Source organism: Carassius carassius, chromosome 7, assembly GCF_963082965.1.
Source record: "Carassius carassius chromosome 7, fCarCar2.1, whole genome shotgun sequence".
Taxonomy (NCBI): domain Eukaryota; kingdom Metazoa; phylum Chordata; class Actinopteri; order Cypriniformes; family Cyprinidae; genus Carassius; species Carassius carassius.
Window position 1 is genome coordinate 13,341,268 of NC_081761.1, and position 17,737 is coordinate 13,359,004.

Below are 17,737 nucleotides of genomic sequence, written 5' to 3' on the forward strand. Positions count from 1 at the left end.
AACATTGCGTAAATAGCACAAATAAATAAAAATAAATGAACATACAAATTAAACAATTTCAAACAGGGCCCACTGGTACAACCTTCACCAGGTCCCCGCTGACCCCAGCTACGGCCTGCTCATGCCTGTTTCACACATACTCCGTCTGCAGTGCGGCTGCAGTCCGTGTGCATTACGTATGTGGTGCAGAAGCAGCACGGACTCGATGTGCTTTCACACAGGACGCGTTGGCAGTCCGCTACTCGGTACGTAAACGATCGCTGCACTGCTGCATCCGTTAACATGGGTGCGTAAAAAAATATGCAATGCATACACACTGCAGACGGAGTATGTGTGAAACAGGCATAAGGTTGTTTGCACCTTGTGCGATGTGGAATTAGTTTACAGCTTTTTCAAGCACTTTGTGATGCATTTTGGAAACAGGAGATGAGCCCCTGGTCTAATGCACCACCTGCCTTGATAAACCCCTTCTCAAAGACTTACTGTTTGTCAATTTTATTTGGGTAGCACACATATTCTGAATGCCTTCGGCAGAATTCTAATGAGCCATTTTAATCTAGATTAATTTCAAGATCACAGTGAGATTAATCTAGATTAAATTTTTTTTATCTATGCCCACCACTAATATATATATATATATATATATATATATATAAAATGAATATATAAAATGAAAATTCAGACATTTCTTTTTTTTTATTTGTCAAAAATCTAAAGTTTATTAATTCTAGGTTTAAATCTGAATTTGAATCCCAGATTTTCAATATGGTCTCAGAGTTTGTGTGAAGTGAAGTGTGGAGACCTTTAAAAGGCCACAACATTCACACATAATCTGTACCATCAGCTCTTCACACTAAACTCACTCAAATGGAACATCAGAGGCGTGACTTTCCTTCTCTTCACCCTGACATTCCAACAGCCTTTCTCATGTTCTTTGAACCCCCTTCAACCCATCCATTCGTTGTTCCCTCATCTGCACTCACTACAGTCAAAAGACATTGAATTCAAACTGCCCAATGGGTTCCAGTCAGGGGTGGTGTGCTGTGGTCTGCAATTTGTTGATCTGAGTAGAAGGGCAGGGATATTTATTATTGGACTATGGCATTTCCTCTTTAAGAGACAGACAAGCACATAGAATTCTGATTATGGCAATGGACCGAGTCCTTGAAGTCAAGAGAGGTCACATTTTAGTTATTTGTAGAAGACTTGGCCACTGGATCACTCAAATAAATGAATCAAATCTGGAAAATACTTACTGACATGTTCTGTTTAAAAATAGGACATTCACTTTCATTTTCACTTATAAAAGTACAACGTTTTTGAAACAATAAAAAAAACTTCAGGCTAATTATGTCACTTTAACTATGTTACAGTTCCTTTTCAGTGAAATAGCAACAGTTACTGTTCATTTCCATTCTCTCACATGCATGAGAACTAGCTCCTAGCATGAGAAGTTTCAAATCCTTAAACTAGCTTACGTGGATTTACCAGAATCTGAAAAATCACCCATTATTAACAGGGTTCTCACACATTTAGACAATTACATTTGCACTATTTGTATCCCAATTGTTTGGAATAACTGAATCATTCAAATTCAGACGCATACCATAATTTATATATTCTGACATCAGTCATTCTGAAATGCCTGAGCAAAGTCTGTCATCAAAGTATTTCTGTATAATTGTCTTACATGACTGCTTTCCCAAACAGCAAGCATCCACCTCTGCAATGATTGCATTTATTATTTATGAGCCGCAAATAATTTATCATATATGAAAATTACTATATTCAGTGGCTTCTACTTTTTATAGTGATATTTAGTGCCAGTTTAACAGGAAGTGACCAATTTGTTATCTTTGACTCATTTGACGGAAACTTTGCTTTATTCGCAAATACTTTATAAGTGTTATTCCAGTCTTGTGCATACATTAAATCTTTGGACGGAAACATAGATCATGACAGGCTTTTCAGCAAAACCTCCTTTTCGTTATGTTTAAAATCGGATCAATTATCATCAATCATCAAAATTCAAGGCGACAAAAGGATATTTACTTTTTATTCTTCATGAATCCCCTGAGCTTCCTTTCTCTTCAGAGCTCTTAAATCTGTTGGAATGTTTCAGTCTAAAAGTTTTGCACCACTCCTCCTCCATCTGAAAACTAATAGCCAAGTAACTGGTAATACAACACAAAAACATTTCCTCATAGATTCCTATTCTGTCATTTGTGTACTTGAGGACATCAGTATCAGTACGCTGTTTCAGCCGATACCTTCAATGAAGTTCTCAGTATCGACTCTTGAAATGTGCCAATGTTCCTCTACATTTATTAGTATACAAGTTCTCCTTTACCCTCCTTCCTTCTTTCTTTCCTGCACAAATAAAATGCTGTTATTATTCACACAGCCACCTCAAAATCATACAACCCAACACACGCTCCAGAGAAAGAAACTTTACACCCACTTTCAGTTCTCTCACGGATTTGTGCAAAGGTACATTTTAGTAAAGCAATGTGATCAGTTATACAACAAACCAGGACCACACATCATAACCTAAAACCAAAACACAGTGGTCACTTATTATATAACTGATGTCTTTTTTATAGTCCAGAACAAATGGCTTTTTAGCCCTGAGAGATCTTTGATGACACAACATGAGGGGGAAAAAACGTCCATGTGAACATATGACAGGTCACAACACGATTCAGTGTTTTCTTATTAAGGGAACTGACGCAAAAAAAAAAAATAAAACATTCTAATTGTTTTCCTAAGAAAGTGTCTGGGAAAATTAAAACTAAAAAAGTAGGAAATAAAACTAAAAAGTTTACAGTTGCCCAGCATCTGTGATTGCGTGTTTGCTGAGTTTCACAACTCATTCCGTGTAAAGCGTGAAATTCCCCCCACCCCGGTGTCTGAGCGGCAGGGTTAGCAGGTGGGAAAACCCATTATAGCCAGCTGGGTGAACTAGACGAGGAAGGATTTAAGAGCAATGCAACGAATGAGAAATGAGTGCTGCTAAATAGAGTAAAACATTGTCTGAGCTACAATTCAGATGGTGAATAAGCCATCAATGCACCAAATATCCATATGCATCCGGTAAACATAAATGTTGAATACAACAATTGCCTAGGGGGACTACACATAAATTCAGATTCTGACCTCTGACCCCAAATTACTCGCATTCCAGTTAGTCCATTTAAAGCACACCAACATTGTGTAACTGGATTGTTTATGCTGTGTATCTGTGTTATGTGAATTCTTGCTCATGCTAATTCAAAACACAGACCATATTTCTTCTTTGCTTTTGAATATAAATAGGTACATACTTATGTTAAATATTCTGTACTATCACAGTTTAACTTGCAAACTTAAGATAATTATAAACCCGTCATAGGTTGAGCAAATATTTCGATTTGTTGAGCATCTCAACCAGCCTGGGTGCAAGAGAAATTACACTTGATGACCCTGGAAACTTTTTGATTCCACGTAAATATCCACTAGCAGGCAATAATAACCATGAGGAAATACTACTCTGGTTCATGTCTTTCCATAACATCAACAGACTCCTTTAAGCTATCAGACTCCTTAAGATTATCAGGGAGGAGATCCACTTACACCAAAAACAATTACAGAAACAGACAGGCCTAATACTAGACCACGAGAGAAAGCAGAAACATTACATTATCTCCACTGTAAGACCAGCAGTTTAGTTAAGTCAAGGCAGTCTTTTCATTATTTTTCCCTATGAGAACAAAGCATCGTTTTGAGTCATTACTCTAAAAAGTCTAAAATGATCCCACACACTTACAGTGAGGGCCTGTCCTACCAGAACTGAAGTAATGAAAACACCCACCTTCACATTCCTGCTATTAGCCCACTTTTTAACTTGACTAAACATGCATTCATAAAAAGACTACAGACTAGTAGATTTTGCAGTCATGATTCTGCTCAAATGTGTGATAATGTGTGTCCATATCCACATTTTGACGAGCGAGGAGTTACTTCAGTTCTGATTAATACACAGGATTAAGAAGAACATGGAAGGAGGAGAGGAAAAGCTAATAAGACATTATTATAAATAAAGCAATGTGTGCCAGTGCACTTGTCAGCACTGACACATCACACACCATGAAGGGAGAGAGGAACAGAAAAACTTATGTCAGGATCTGATAAATTACTCTCACTCCCCCTCACATGTGCAGTGGGCCTAAGTGGGGGAAAAAAACGGAAACATCCTTTACTAAAAATACTCCAATTCATTTCACCATTGACCTTAATGATGTCACCAATGTTCTGGGAAAAGAATAGATGGATCACAGCTGAGAATTTGGCCCCAGTCTTAAATAAAAACATTTCCAACCCATCATGTTTTTTCTATTAGGTTTCTGTGAGGTGTACTTCAAAAGTATTAATCTGACCAGCAATACAGGACATACTGCTTTACTTACATCTAACACCAAAAATTTATTTCTCGATAATGAATAGCCATTTTCCTCTCATTTTATTCTATTTTTGTTATTAAAAAAAAGCACAAAGCAGCATATTACAAACAATAGGACAAATACAACAGAACAAAAATACAAATTAAAGTTTTTCAGCTATAGGAACTTTATTTACATGTAGTAAGAAATACTACAGAAGTTGAAGAATCAAGTAAATAAACACTGCATAATCTTCATGGTATGTATCAAATATTAAGTGCTTCTTAAACATAAAAGTGATTAGTCATGTGAAACATCATGTGTGTACCAAATTCATGACCACCTTTTTTTTTTTTTTTAAAGAGAGGCGTTAGACATACACTTTGTGTATGTGTGTCACCACAAGAACCGCACTTATTCTTTTTCCAAAGGTTATTGTGCTTACTAACTCTAACATCTAACACATCCCACTCTTATTTTCTCATTCATGCATGTTTTTTTTTCTTAAGTGCATATAATAATTATCGATATACACTTTATACTATCATGATATATATTACCTACTGACCAGCCCTATTCTGTATGCAAAATTGACTAGTTAAAGGGGTCATCGATGCCAAATTCACTTCTACATGTTGTTTGAACTTAAATGTGTTGGCAGTTTGTGGAGCAGGAGCAGGAGTAGACCAAAAATGTCTCCTAAGTGATTGAGGCATTTTGATGCTGGATGTAATAATGAACAAAACAGTTGTCATTTACTCCTGACATCTGAGCCACTGAAGATGTAGATTATCTTTGTTTTTGAAGGGAATGTGCCCACGATCTACCTAAATGCGTTTATGTTCACGCAAATTATTCTTGATCCTCACCTCCAAAAGTGAGGATAGGTGTTTTTAATGAATTCTGCAAATTGCCATGATGTGCTAGTTAGCAAGTTTCACAATGAATGCAGCTAAAGTTTACAGCCTCTTAGCGAACTGCGAGTCACCCCACAAAAGAGAGGGCCGGGGCGAGCAGAGCTCATTAGCCTTTAAAGGGAAACGTACCAAAATGGCTTGCTGTAAACAAAGTTAAAAGGGTGTTGTTTTACACTACCATTCAGAAATTAACCAAAGTATGTTATAGAATTTTCATTAAGACCCTTAAAAATATAAACTTATGGAAAAATGGCCATCTGATGACCCCTTTAAACTAACTAGGTCACTAGTAAAACCGTAATTAGGAATTAATTACATTACCTAGCACCAACCATTTATATCGTAGGTATTTAGCGTGTTATCAAGTTCAGCTGGTTTTTGAGTCGTGTGGTATTACAAAAAATAACAGTGAAGACGTCTTTTTATTGTTTAAAAACTTAAACAACGTGATTCTGCATTTCAACTGCAGAAACAACTGCATTTCTCTAAAAGCTGTTCTGGGAGGGCTGATTTGATACTACACAAAAACAGGCAGGAGGGAGGAAATGAAACCATTGTTATGAAACTGCAGGGCTAATGTGTTTGTTTCGGAAGAATGTGAATCAATTCCAAAGTCCATTTTTTTTACACAATGCCTAAGAGTAAAATTATACTGTATAAACATTGTTCTTTTTCTCTACAGATTACAATATCAGACCTTCACAATATAAAATTATTTTTTAGATTCTGTTATACAAATCTGTTTTTGATGTCAGGTTTTTCTAACTGGAGTGAAACATCAAATTCAGTAAATAACAATCAGAGTGCAGAGTGATCATTGGAGAGCTCAACATTTTCTAAACATTCTTGCTGTCCTTACACAGCCTGAAATGCCCATAATGGGTCAAAAGTGATCTGAGCAGATGTTTTTTTTTTTTTTTTTTTTTAAGATTTGATGTTTCCAACACATCAGCAAGCACAAAAGATTCAGCAAACCCTGACAAACAGATGTCCCACATTAAGTCATCATGCAAATGAAACATGGCACTTTTATGGCTTGGAGGGAAAAATAATGAGATGTGTGTGGGTGGCGTAAATGTCAAGATACTGATTTAGTATCTCTGCATGGCACAGTTTTTGGTAAATGGAAGAAATGTAATGTTATAATCATGAGACACGGGTCATTTTCAAAGTCGGATGACTTTTATTTGTTCAACATAAATGTATACACACAGCACATGATCTTCTGGAGCTTACACACAATCAACAATACCTACAATGTCCTTAAATTAAAAGCACTCTTGTTAGATTGTATTTCATTTAACTGTATTTCATATTCGGCTTGTGGTCCGTAAATTTGACCCCCAGTGTTTTTGTGAATGTATACATTAACAATAATCATATTAGTAAATACAAATCTGTTAGTCACGTTCCAGTCTGATTTAAGAACACCTTTAGCCTTACAATTAGCACTAAAACAGGAGTTAAAGACTAAAGTTTAGTGCCTAGATTTCAATCTGAATCAGGTTGTTTTTCACTTTTCTGTTTGTCTTTCTAGTTCCCTCTTCCTCCTTTTCTTCTACTTCTCTCCTATCGCAGTACATCTCATTCTTCTGCTCTTTTCCTGTTGCTCCCAGCAGCAAGCATCATTACCCAGCAGCAAGGGTCATTACATGAGGAAGTAACACCTTAAAACTCCAAAACCTCTGTCGAACACACTTGTCTTAATGTGTGTGCGCTCACGGACATAACAGGCTTATAAAACATAATATCTGGCAGGAGAATACAGACAATTGGTTATGTAAGGAGAGAATGGAGCTTCAATATCCTGAAATGTTTACAAAGGACAATAGCAAATTGCACACAAACACACTTCCTTACATGCAAACACACACACAGACAGACACCACAGTTGTGAGAATATTGTGCACAGACATAATCATAAGTAAGTTTCAGCGTGGCTTTCATCTCTCATTGTGGGCATCTGATATCTTTATTATGTATGAGACTGAATGAGCATGTGAACAAGAGAGAAAGCAGGAAGAGAGAAAAACAAAACTTAAGTGCAAAACAATGAATTATAGTGTGAATTAGGGCACAATGATATTCTTGTTATAGTTATGATTATTTAACTTTGATTAAGCTAGTTCTCTTACGAGAGCTCTCTCGTACTGCGTCTTAGCTAAGATGCTACGGGAAAAGTCTCTTTTCACGAAATACTGAAGCAAAAAATTATCCTTAATTTTGTATTTTTGTAAAGTGCATTTGCAGCAGTACACAGCCATAGGCGAGACGGCTCGTTCGCTCATTGGCTTGTTCGCCCTTCTTGCCACTTCCCGCCGAAACGGGTGTGGCCCAACCTATAAAAGGAGCTCGAAAAGGCTGACTCACCTGATTTTTCATCTCTTCAGCGAAGCTCACGCATCGCTGGATCATGGAGGAAGCAAGCGCCGTCTGAGAAAGCACATCAGCAGGACGAGCCATTCTGAAGCTGCTGGCATCGCCGCCTTCCACTGCCGTTCCTGCTGCGCTATCCGGCGCCTATATCCTTTCAATCCTGTTATATCCAAGCTGTTCTTTATGTGTGTGTGTGTGTTCGCCCTGCGACACACACTCGTAAAAGAGCTCGCGTTTTTTTAAGATGCTTTCCTGCGGCTCGTCAGAGCCCCACTCAGCAAGGGAGACCGGTGGGCAGCGCCCGCTGTTTGCCGGCGCGTCGTCCGAGGAAGTCGATCTCAGGGCCGCGTCGGGGGAAGAGGACACGCGCTCTCTGCTAGCTTCGGGCAGTGAGGGCTGGGCGAGCTCCGAGGATCTCGCGCCTTCTGCTCAGAAGCCCAGCAGACGAGCTGACATCGAGAAGGAGCCGGGGCGAATGCTCGTGTTGGCCGCGATGAGTCTCGGCCGCGAGTGGTTTGCACCAGCGCCCCCCCTCTCGTTCCCGGCTGGATGGTATTTCCCTTTCGGATGAGCGTACTTCTCAAAGCCCGCCTCTTTTCTTCCTGAGCTTCACGAAGAGGTGGCGAAGGCTTGGAACGCTCCATATTCGGCACGAACTCGTTCGTCTGTCTCACTAGCATTCTCCACACTGATGATGCTAAAAACAGGAACTACCACTCACTTCCGCCGGTGGAACAGGCGATAGCGACGCACCTTTGTCCGCCCTCTGCTGGACGGCGGCAAAAGCGGTGTTGCCATCTAAAGCCTGCTGTGTGACGCTGCGTCGGCACTACTAACGATGGCTGCTTCATCGAAGCGCAGGTGTACGAGTTCCGCTGTGGCCAGTACGGTTGCCCGCTTGTCTGCACACGAAAACCGTTATCACGGCTACCCAGATATTTCCCGAAAAATGTGTAATTTCTGGTGTCCCGGCCACGCCCAATGGTGCTATAAATGTAGTGACGATGCCCACTGCTCAGTGCCCATCTCCACATATAAGCACAGCCCTTCACACAGGGCTCGCACCCATAAAAGCGACTCAAGTCGATCACGCGCACTACATAGTAGACGTGCCCACTCCTCAGTGCCCACAATCACTATGTCACACGCGTCATGTGGTTTTTGTAAAAACGAAACCCGTGCACATTCGTCCGGCCATGGCCGATGGTGCTATAAATGTAGTGACGATGCCCACTCCTCAGTGCCCATCTCCACATGTAAGCACAGCCCTGCACACAGGGCTTGCGCCCATAATGTCGACTCAAGTCGGTCGCGCACACTGCATAGTAAACGTGCCCACCCCTCAGTGCCCACAATTACTATGTCACACGCGTCATGTGGTTTCTGTAAAAACGAAACCCGTGCATGCTCGTCCGGCCACGGCCGATGGTGCTATAAATGCAGTGATGACGCCCACTACCCAGTGCCCATCTCCACATGTAAGCACAGCCCTGCACACAGGGCTAGCGCACATAAGATCGACACAGATCGGTCGAGCGCGCCGCATAGTAAACGTGCCCACTTCCCAGTGCCCACATACACTATGTCACATACGGCGCGGGGCTTCTGTAAAAACGAGGCCCATGCACGTACATTCTGCACAGGCAGACAGCGAGTTTAAAGTGGTAAAAGTGCACACATGCAGCCCACGGTTACTCGCAGATATATCGAGTCCCACGGGACCCGCTCAGCCTCCCTCCAGTCGGTTAAGCGCCGGAACGGGGTCGAGGAAGAGCGATCTGCCCGCTGTGATCAACGCGCTCCCCGCCTCAGATGCGCAGCACACTCGAGCGCCGCCGTTGCCCAGTCAACAGAGCGCGTTTCGCATCCAGCCCTTAGCCATTCATGCAAATGCATGGTCAGTGCTTCCAGGGGTTTCGGATTGGGTGCTAGGCATTATAAAGAGAGGCTACACGCTACAGTTTTCTCGACGCCCACCGTGCTTTTCAGCGCGCGTCGAAACTACGGTCAAAACAGAAGTAGCACACATACTTCGGGCCGAAATATCAAAACTGTTGAGCAAAGGGGCTGTAGAGCCTGTGTCTCAAAGCGAGGGGGGGCTGTACAGCAGATACTTTCTGGTGCCCAAGAGAGACGGGGGTCTCAGGCCCATACTGGATCTAAGACAGCTGAACAAGGCATTGATGAAACACAGTTTCAAAATGCTCACGACCAGGAAGCTGTGTCACCACAGTGCGCGATGGGCATTCAGCGTGCAGCGAGTTCTTTCCGCTGTGGCGCGACTGTGTCGCTCAAACACTGTCAAAAGATGCTGGGTCTCATGGCCTCAGCATCTCCGGTTCTGTGGCTGGGCCTGCTCCGCATGCGCCCCCTGCAGTTCTGGCTGAAGGCTCAGGTGCCGTGCAGAGCGTGGGCGTCTGGCCGGCTGCATTTCAAGGTCAATCAGAGCTGTGTTGCGGCTCTAGCACCTTGGACAGCGAACGGCTGGTACCGATCAGGTGTAAGCCTGGGGACTTCCCCGAGTGTGAAAGTGGTGTCGACGGACGCCTCCACTTCGGGATGGGGAGCGCTGCTCGAAGGCAGACCGTCCTTTGGCCTATGGTCAGAACGGGAAAAGCTCCATCATATCAACTGCCTGGAAATGCTGGCAGTGGAGAACGCGCTGACGCGCTTTTGTCCCCATATCAAGGATCACCACGTCGTAGTCCGTTCGGACAACATGTCCGTGGTGTCCTACATAAATCGCCAGGGCGGTCTCGGGTCCTGAAACCTGTGCAGGCTGACGGAACGCCTCCTGATTTGGGCTCAGCGCAACGTTCGCTGTTTGGGCTCGCTGAGAGCAGTGCATGTGCCTGGACTGCAGAATCTGGGTCCAGACAGGCTGTCCAGAGGCAATGTTCCTACGGGCGAATGGTCTCTACACCCGCAAACAGTCCGGCTGTTGTGGGAGAGATCTGGCATGGCGGAGGTGGACCTCTTTGCGTCCCACGAAAACGCTCACTGCCCCGCGTTCTTTCCAAGAACGAAAGCGCGCTGTCACGGAGATGGCCGTGCTGCCCGCTTTATGCGTTCCCTCCCGTCTCCCTCCTTCCGCAGGTGATAGAACGGGTGAGAGAAACGAGATGTTCAATACTGCTTGTAGCACCTCTTTGGAAGAACCAACCATGGTTCCCAGATCTGATGCAGTTAGCAGATGTCGCCCCGTGGCCGGTACCGTTGAGGAGAGACCTCCTCTCGCAGGCCAGGGGCTCGATTTGGCACCCTCAACCGGAGTTGTGGTCCCTCTATGTATGGGCACTCAACGGTTACCCGCTGATCTCGCAGTGGGAGTGCTAAATACCATCACTCAGACTAGAGCTCCGTCGACACGACGTCTGTATGCCTCGAAGTGGTCGGTGTTCTCCAGCTGGTGCACAGCTCGAGGTTATTCACCCCTTAGTTGTGAGGTGACGGAGGTCCTCTCCTTCCTTCAGGAGCTGTTGGATAAGGGCAGAGCCCCATCCACGCTCAAAGTTTATGTGGCTGCCATCGCGGCGTTTTCTGAAACGGCGTCCGGTCAGTCAATAGGAAGGAATGATTTAGTCATCCGGTTCCTCAGACCTCCCAGACCTCCGTCAGTCCCTATGTGGGACCTCGCGGCGGTTTTGGAGGCCTTGAAGGGTCCCCCTTTCAAGCCTATCCAATCGATTAGCCTTCAGCATCTGTCGTTCAAGACAGTATTCTTGTTGGCTCTCGCTTCTGTGAAGCGTGTGAGTGATTTGCACGCGCTCTCGGTGAGCCAGTCGTGCTTGGAGTTTGGGCCCAATGACTCAAGGGTCATACTCAAACCTAGGCACGGTTATGTGCCGAAATCCCTCAACACACCGTTTCGGGCTCAGGTTATTGCCCTGTCTGCCCTGCCGGTGTCAGGGGAGGATGGAGACTCGAGTCTTCTTTGCCCTGTCAGGGTTTTAAGAGCTTATGTGTCTCGCTCTGCTGCATTTCGGCAGACGGAGCAGCTATTTGTCTCGTTCGGTGGGCGTTCCAAGGGAATGGCTGTTTCGAGACAGACGCTATCCAGATGGATAGTTGACGCCATAGCGTTAGCTTACGCTTCCAGGGGCCTTCAGTGCCCGTTGGGCGTCAGAGCACACTCCACAAGAGGCGTCGCCTCGTCGTGGGCGTGGTCTACTGGGATCTCCTTGCAGGATATATGTATGGCGGCAGGTTGGGCCTCGCAGTCTACATTTATCAGGTTCTATAACCTGGAGGTTCCCGCCTTGCAAGCAAGGCTGCTGTTGGTATAGGCGAATCAGGGCCCTGAGGGGAATTCTGAGTTCACGAGCGCTATGCGCTGCCGACTGTTATATGGGCAGTATTGCTTAAGACCCACATTGCCACATTGGTCAGGCCTTGCCTCGGCTGTGTGATGTCATATTGCCGCATCTACGGATGCTGCTAGATATGGGACGGAGGGCTTTTTCCCTTTTCTGTCCTGGACTCTCTGTGAGTCCCTCAGGTGACTGTGCACTGTAAATCCTGGGTGTTGCTTCAGGTTTATTGGTGTGTGATCCCTGCGCGCACGGCGTTTTACATTGGGTTCCCGTAGCGTCTTAGCTAAGACGCAGTACGAGAGAGCTCTCGTAAGAGAACGTACTCGGTTACTAAACGTAACCTCGGTTCTCTCTAGAAGAGCGAACGAGTACTGCGTTCTCTGCCGTGAGCACGATTCACTCTGGTTCGCTTCGGCGATGAAATAAATCAGGTGAGTCAGCCTTTTCGAGCTCCTTTTATAGGTTGGGCCACACCCGTTTCGGCGGGAAGTGGCAAGAAGGGCGCCAAGCGCCCTTATTGGTCTGATGTTGCATCAGCCCGTGCTCGATAGGCTGTGCAGTTGCCGCAGAACAAGCCAATGAGCGAACGAGCCGTCTCGCCTATGGCTGTGTACTGCTGCAAATGCGCTTTACAAAAATACAAAATTAAGGATAATTTTTTGCTTCAGTATTTCGTGAAAAGAGACTTTTCCCGTAGCGTCTTAGCTAAGACGCAGTACTCGTTCGCTCTTCTAGAGAGAACCGAGGTTACGTTTAGTAACCGAGTACGATTTATTTGAATCAGCACAAATATACTGAACAGACCTAGTGGAAATATATTTCTGCATATGACTGGAACAGTGTGACTAATTCTTTGACCTGTGCCACTGTTTCACAAACACCTGAGGTCCTGACCAAAAACCAACTGCAGAAACGGTATGTCTGCTTGTCTACATGATGGCATCTGTGCAAATGCTTACAGTAAACATTAAAAAAGAAACAGGAAATTGATAAAAAAAAACAATGTGGCAACTAACCAAATGATCACCTAATTTAAGTTCCTGTCCTTTTCCCCCCAACACTGCTGTGCTACCTAATAATATACTACCTGACAATCTTCATGAAAACTATTACCTCTTTTAAAGTCAGTATTAAATTACAATTTATCCTATCTATTTTGCAAATGCATTAGTGTTGGGCGATATGGTCATTTTTAAAATCATCATATCGTCAGCCCATGAGATCGATGATACACGATATTATCGTGCATGGGTGGAGCAACAGATAGACTCTTTGTTCTTGTTATAGCATAACTATTTGTGTTTTAAACCGTGCAGGTGCGTGAGAGAGAGCCTATGGAATCACCAATAATCAAAAAAATATACTTTCAAACATACTGATAAACTGAAGTTAAATATAAAAATACTGTATTTAAAACAGCTAACGTCAGTTCATATATAGTCAGACACAATGTCATATCGCGCGTCTTGTGACAAATTTGCCGCATCTGCACACGGAAGTGATCAGCCTAAATGTTCTGCAAAATCAGATAATGGTGAAAATCAAAAGCAGATTTAAAGTCCAACAGTTTAACACTAATATTGAACGTAAACGAACATGTTACATATAAAGTATTTAAAACAGGTTAGTTCATATATTTGGAGTAAAGTTGAACTGAACTGATGCATCAGTCATACAGCGCTCCGGACCACACGTCTCATGAGGAGCCACAGAAACAAGAGTGAGATGCATTCTAACATAACTGTGGCATTAAACTCAGTTAGTGAGGGCTCGTTTAAAATATTGCACACATTTAAAGGCGGTTCAGATTACTTGTTAAAGTACAATGAAATACCTTATATCTGCAGACGATGTACGTCTGTTTGTGGATGGAGACTTCTTCACGGGCTACAAGCTCTAATGCTCATTTGCGCGCATGCGTGTGTGTGAATGTGAAATGCGGCGCTGAAGTGAAATAGCTGAGCAGTTGGATAGCCGAATAATAATAGGCTGCTTAATGAAAATAAAAATAATCATAATTATTATAATTTAATACATTAATAGGAGAATGAGCCTAATATCGTCTTGAATATCGACAGAGACATCTGCTATCGTCGATACACGATACTATTGTCTATCAGCACAACCCTAAAATGCATAATACAGATCTTATTGTGAATGATCCATCCATGTGTTTCTCATTTTCCTGACCTCTTAATTTAAAATAATAGCAGTGAAAACCTCATTTCTGGTGAATAATACCAGACTTCTCCAATCATTTAGTCTGTATAAACCCTGCCCTTCCAAATTTGACTACAAGTTACCTTTTTTTGGCACAATAGAGAAAAGAAAAAGAGATGTTGCTGCTTCCATTTAATCACAACTTTAACTGTATGCAAACTGTCAGTGAGAGAGGGAGTACTGTTTGTAAAAAAGGACCAAAAAAAATTGTTTTGCGATCATGTTAATGATTTAAATCTACCACATAAAAAGGTTTTTTGTGTTTATCTTGATATGTAATATTTACAAAACCTTTTTGTCTACATGTTTAAAGAACTTAAAATCATGTTATACTGTACAGGAAGTTATAGGCATACACTAAAGGCACAAGTGAAAGCGAAGAACAAACTGCTGTAATGTCATTTTGAACAAAACCAGGCCAAAATCGAAGTTTCGATAAATTCAAAACATCGTCAAAAAAAAACAAAAAAAAATAAATAAAAAAAACTTTCCAGAGAGGTTTGCTCTGGCTTTTGACTTAGAAATCTTCTCCAGCTCATTTCTTCTGTTCAGTCCGAGATCCGATGTCCATGAGTGAAAGCAAGAACACATGATCTGTAATCCTAATTGAAAGAGTCATTGATGCAGTTTTTTTTTATACTATAAAGCTGCTTGCTCTAAAGTGCTATATAAATAATTGTGGCATGACTTGACTGGATTGCCGAATTGCAGATCTTGCGAAATGTACATATTAATCTAAACACGTTGGCATGTTTGCTAATAGTATACCACTGCAAAGGTATTTTTTTAACTTCTTTTCACCCCTTAATGAAGAACAAAAAATAACTTTGTGGGCCTTAACCCAGCCTGGTCCTTCATGAAAACACTACTTTAACATGATAATCTGATTACCACAAGGACCCACGTTAATAACCAATTGGAAATCTCCTATCTAGTGGATTAGCCTAATATTACTAATTTATCATTGACCTTATACTTATCCAAAGTAACAGTTACACAACACATTTTACTGAAAAAAGTAAACCCACTGGAAGCAAGTTGCTTGTTAAAGCACACAACAGTAATCGCTCATGGATGAACCCTGGGCAGATTTAAACATACAACCTTTCGATTACTTGGACAGATGCTTAACAAACAGGTTGCAGTCAGAGACACAATGCAATTAATTATGCAAAGGTTAGTACACAACATCAAGGCTGCAATAATGTGTTCAGAAGGTGTTACTGCTTATCTCTTTATTTATTTCACACAGGGCAAACAGCCACCAGCACACATTGGCTTTTGGGTTTTTCTCAGCTTGAGGCCCCTGAGAGTCAGAGGCCCCAGAGCCTGATCCATAATCTTATCTAAAAGGCAACAGAGCTTTCAGTGTACCTAAACATATCACACCAAATACAAGCAAAATATGAAATCCTATGAGGAAGTGCTTTCATTCTTCATGGCAGCACACAAAAGAGGCCCATATCTGAAAGGCCTACACTATAAACTTCATTCCTCACATTCTTTTGATTCATTAAATTCCTGGGCTGGAGACTCACAACCCAAAAACCCACACAGAGAACTCAAATGTAGTTTTAAGTGACCACAGACAGCAGACATTTATACAATGCTGGTAGTTTACAGAGCTGCAACTCTAAGGAGCTTGTGGTCTGTTGCTGTGCCATTTGTATATTTCAGATGATTTAAATGAGGATGATCTAGTCTGGACTGCGGGGCATTGTGAGGAAATACTCCCTTCCGACAGATGAGTAATAGGCGTCTGAAATACCACAGAAACAAGGTCCTACCAACTCTGATGAGTGAGACTATATTAAGCAACCCTTTAAAAACTTTGTGGGCACACATTTCGCAAAAACTGAACGTAGGCTATATGTGGAACAAAATAGTAACTTGCCCTACTTTGTTTGGCTGCACACTAAAAGGGACACCACAATTTCCAAAAATAAATAAATAAATAAATAATGAGTAGAACTGGAGCTTGTGGCGCCTTTAAACAAGCTGGTCTAAATGAAAATGTCTGAAGCCGCTATGACCTGGGGACACGGTTTTATTCGGAGATTTAAATCAACTGTATACGAACTTCACGATACGATACTTTAAACTATTTATACATCGCGAGCTGATTTAAGATTTAATGTTTAAAACGTTTGAATTAAACAATTAAGTCAGTTTGAGTTGTATAAACGGTCTCCTGGAAATTTCTTCATCTTAAGTTGTAAACTATTTTCACGAGACGTTTTGAATGTTGACTATTATTAACCGTTTAACTAGGACGTTAAGTACGCTTGAATTGTTTAAAACAGTTTTAAAATCAGTTTAAAACTTGAGACGTTTTAGGTCAGCGTGAGTTGTATACACCGTTTTCTAGTTGTATAAGGGTTTAATTTAGACAGTCTACAGATTCTCAAAACAATTGACGTTATCTATTGTGGGTAGCAGCGAAGTAACGTTACGTACACAATCATGAACACGCAAGATGTGTGGCAAAATCTAGACTGTTCCCTATTTAAGCAACAGTGGTCCCTTACCTGTTGCGTTCGGTCGGCAGGATTCTTCATGATCGCGTGCCGAAAACTATTGTCCACATATGACGCCATTCCGTCCGCGTGCAATCACATGTAACAAACGATCTCCTTTATTAAAGTCCGTGCATTTCTTCTAACGCTTCCGACTCCTTCGTTTAAGCTGAGCCGTCATTTGTAAAACCCCATACGTTCCCTAAAAAGACAAATGGCTCGTCGTGGGCCAGTTTCTGAGCCCCGGACTGGAGTTGTATTCAAAGCACGAGTAGCGGTAGATCCTCCCAACGGCGTAGAGGGGGTAAATATTTACACCCTTAAAAGTTTGTGGCATTCAGAAAATCTCTTTCCAAAGAGAGCGTAATGACTACAGGGGAACAGAATCACGTTTGGAAGAATAACATCACTGAAACAACTATACAACAACAACAAAAAACGTCCAGAGCATTGTCTTGTGTGCAGATAGAGGTTCACGGATATAACGTTAAAGGCGTAAGCTCTGTTGTTTCGGGGTCGCTGTTCATCACTCGGCGTCCGGCGAGTCTCTTCTGTTGTGTCGAGGGCGAAAGCAGACGCTAGACGTCCGTTACTCCAAGTTGAAGTAGTTGAACAAAGTGACGTGCGTCCAATAGCGACTACGGGACAGACACCGGACGGACGGGCGGGGTGAAACTGGACCGGTGACAACGCCGTGATTCACAAGATTTGAAGAAAGAAATGAAACGGCCGGCCTCTAGCGCCCCCGGTGGACAACAAGTTCAGCCAAACTTTGAGGGGGAGCTGTGATATTGGAGCGGCATAAAGCGGCGACCAGTGGACAACAAAGCGCGTTACATTACCAGAAAACATCCAGAAAGAAGACGATGGACCTGAAGGCGCATGTATAAACACAAATTTGTTCAATAAAAAAACAAAAAAACAAAAAACAAATAAATATATATGTATGGTTCACAACCGGTATAAATATCTTATTT

General features: G+C 42.5%; 1 protein-coding gene across 5 annotated transcripts in view; it reads right to left on the reverse strand.

The window, feature by feature from the left end:
- The window catches only part of rapgef2a (Rap guanine nucleotide exchange factor 2a), a 44,773-nt gene extending 27,281 nt beyond the window's left edge, over positions 1–17,492 (reverse strand). For 3 of the 5 annotated variants that reach the window (XM_059553923.1, XM_059553922.1, XM_059553920.1), the window contains exon 1: positions 16,773–17,492. In XM_059553923.1, coding sequence (XP_059409906.1) covers positions 16,773–16,841 — 69 coding nt within the window. In that variant the 5' untranslated portion in view covers positions 16,842–17,492. The remainder of the gene's footprint in view (positions 1–16,772) is intronic. The other 2 variants (XM_059553924.1, XM_059553921.1) reach the window with 2 other exon arrangements.
- Positions 17,493–17,737: the final 245 nt, after the last annotated feature.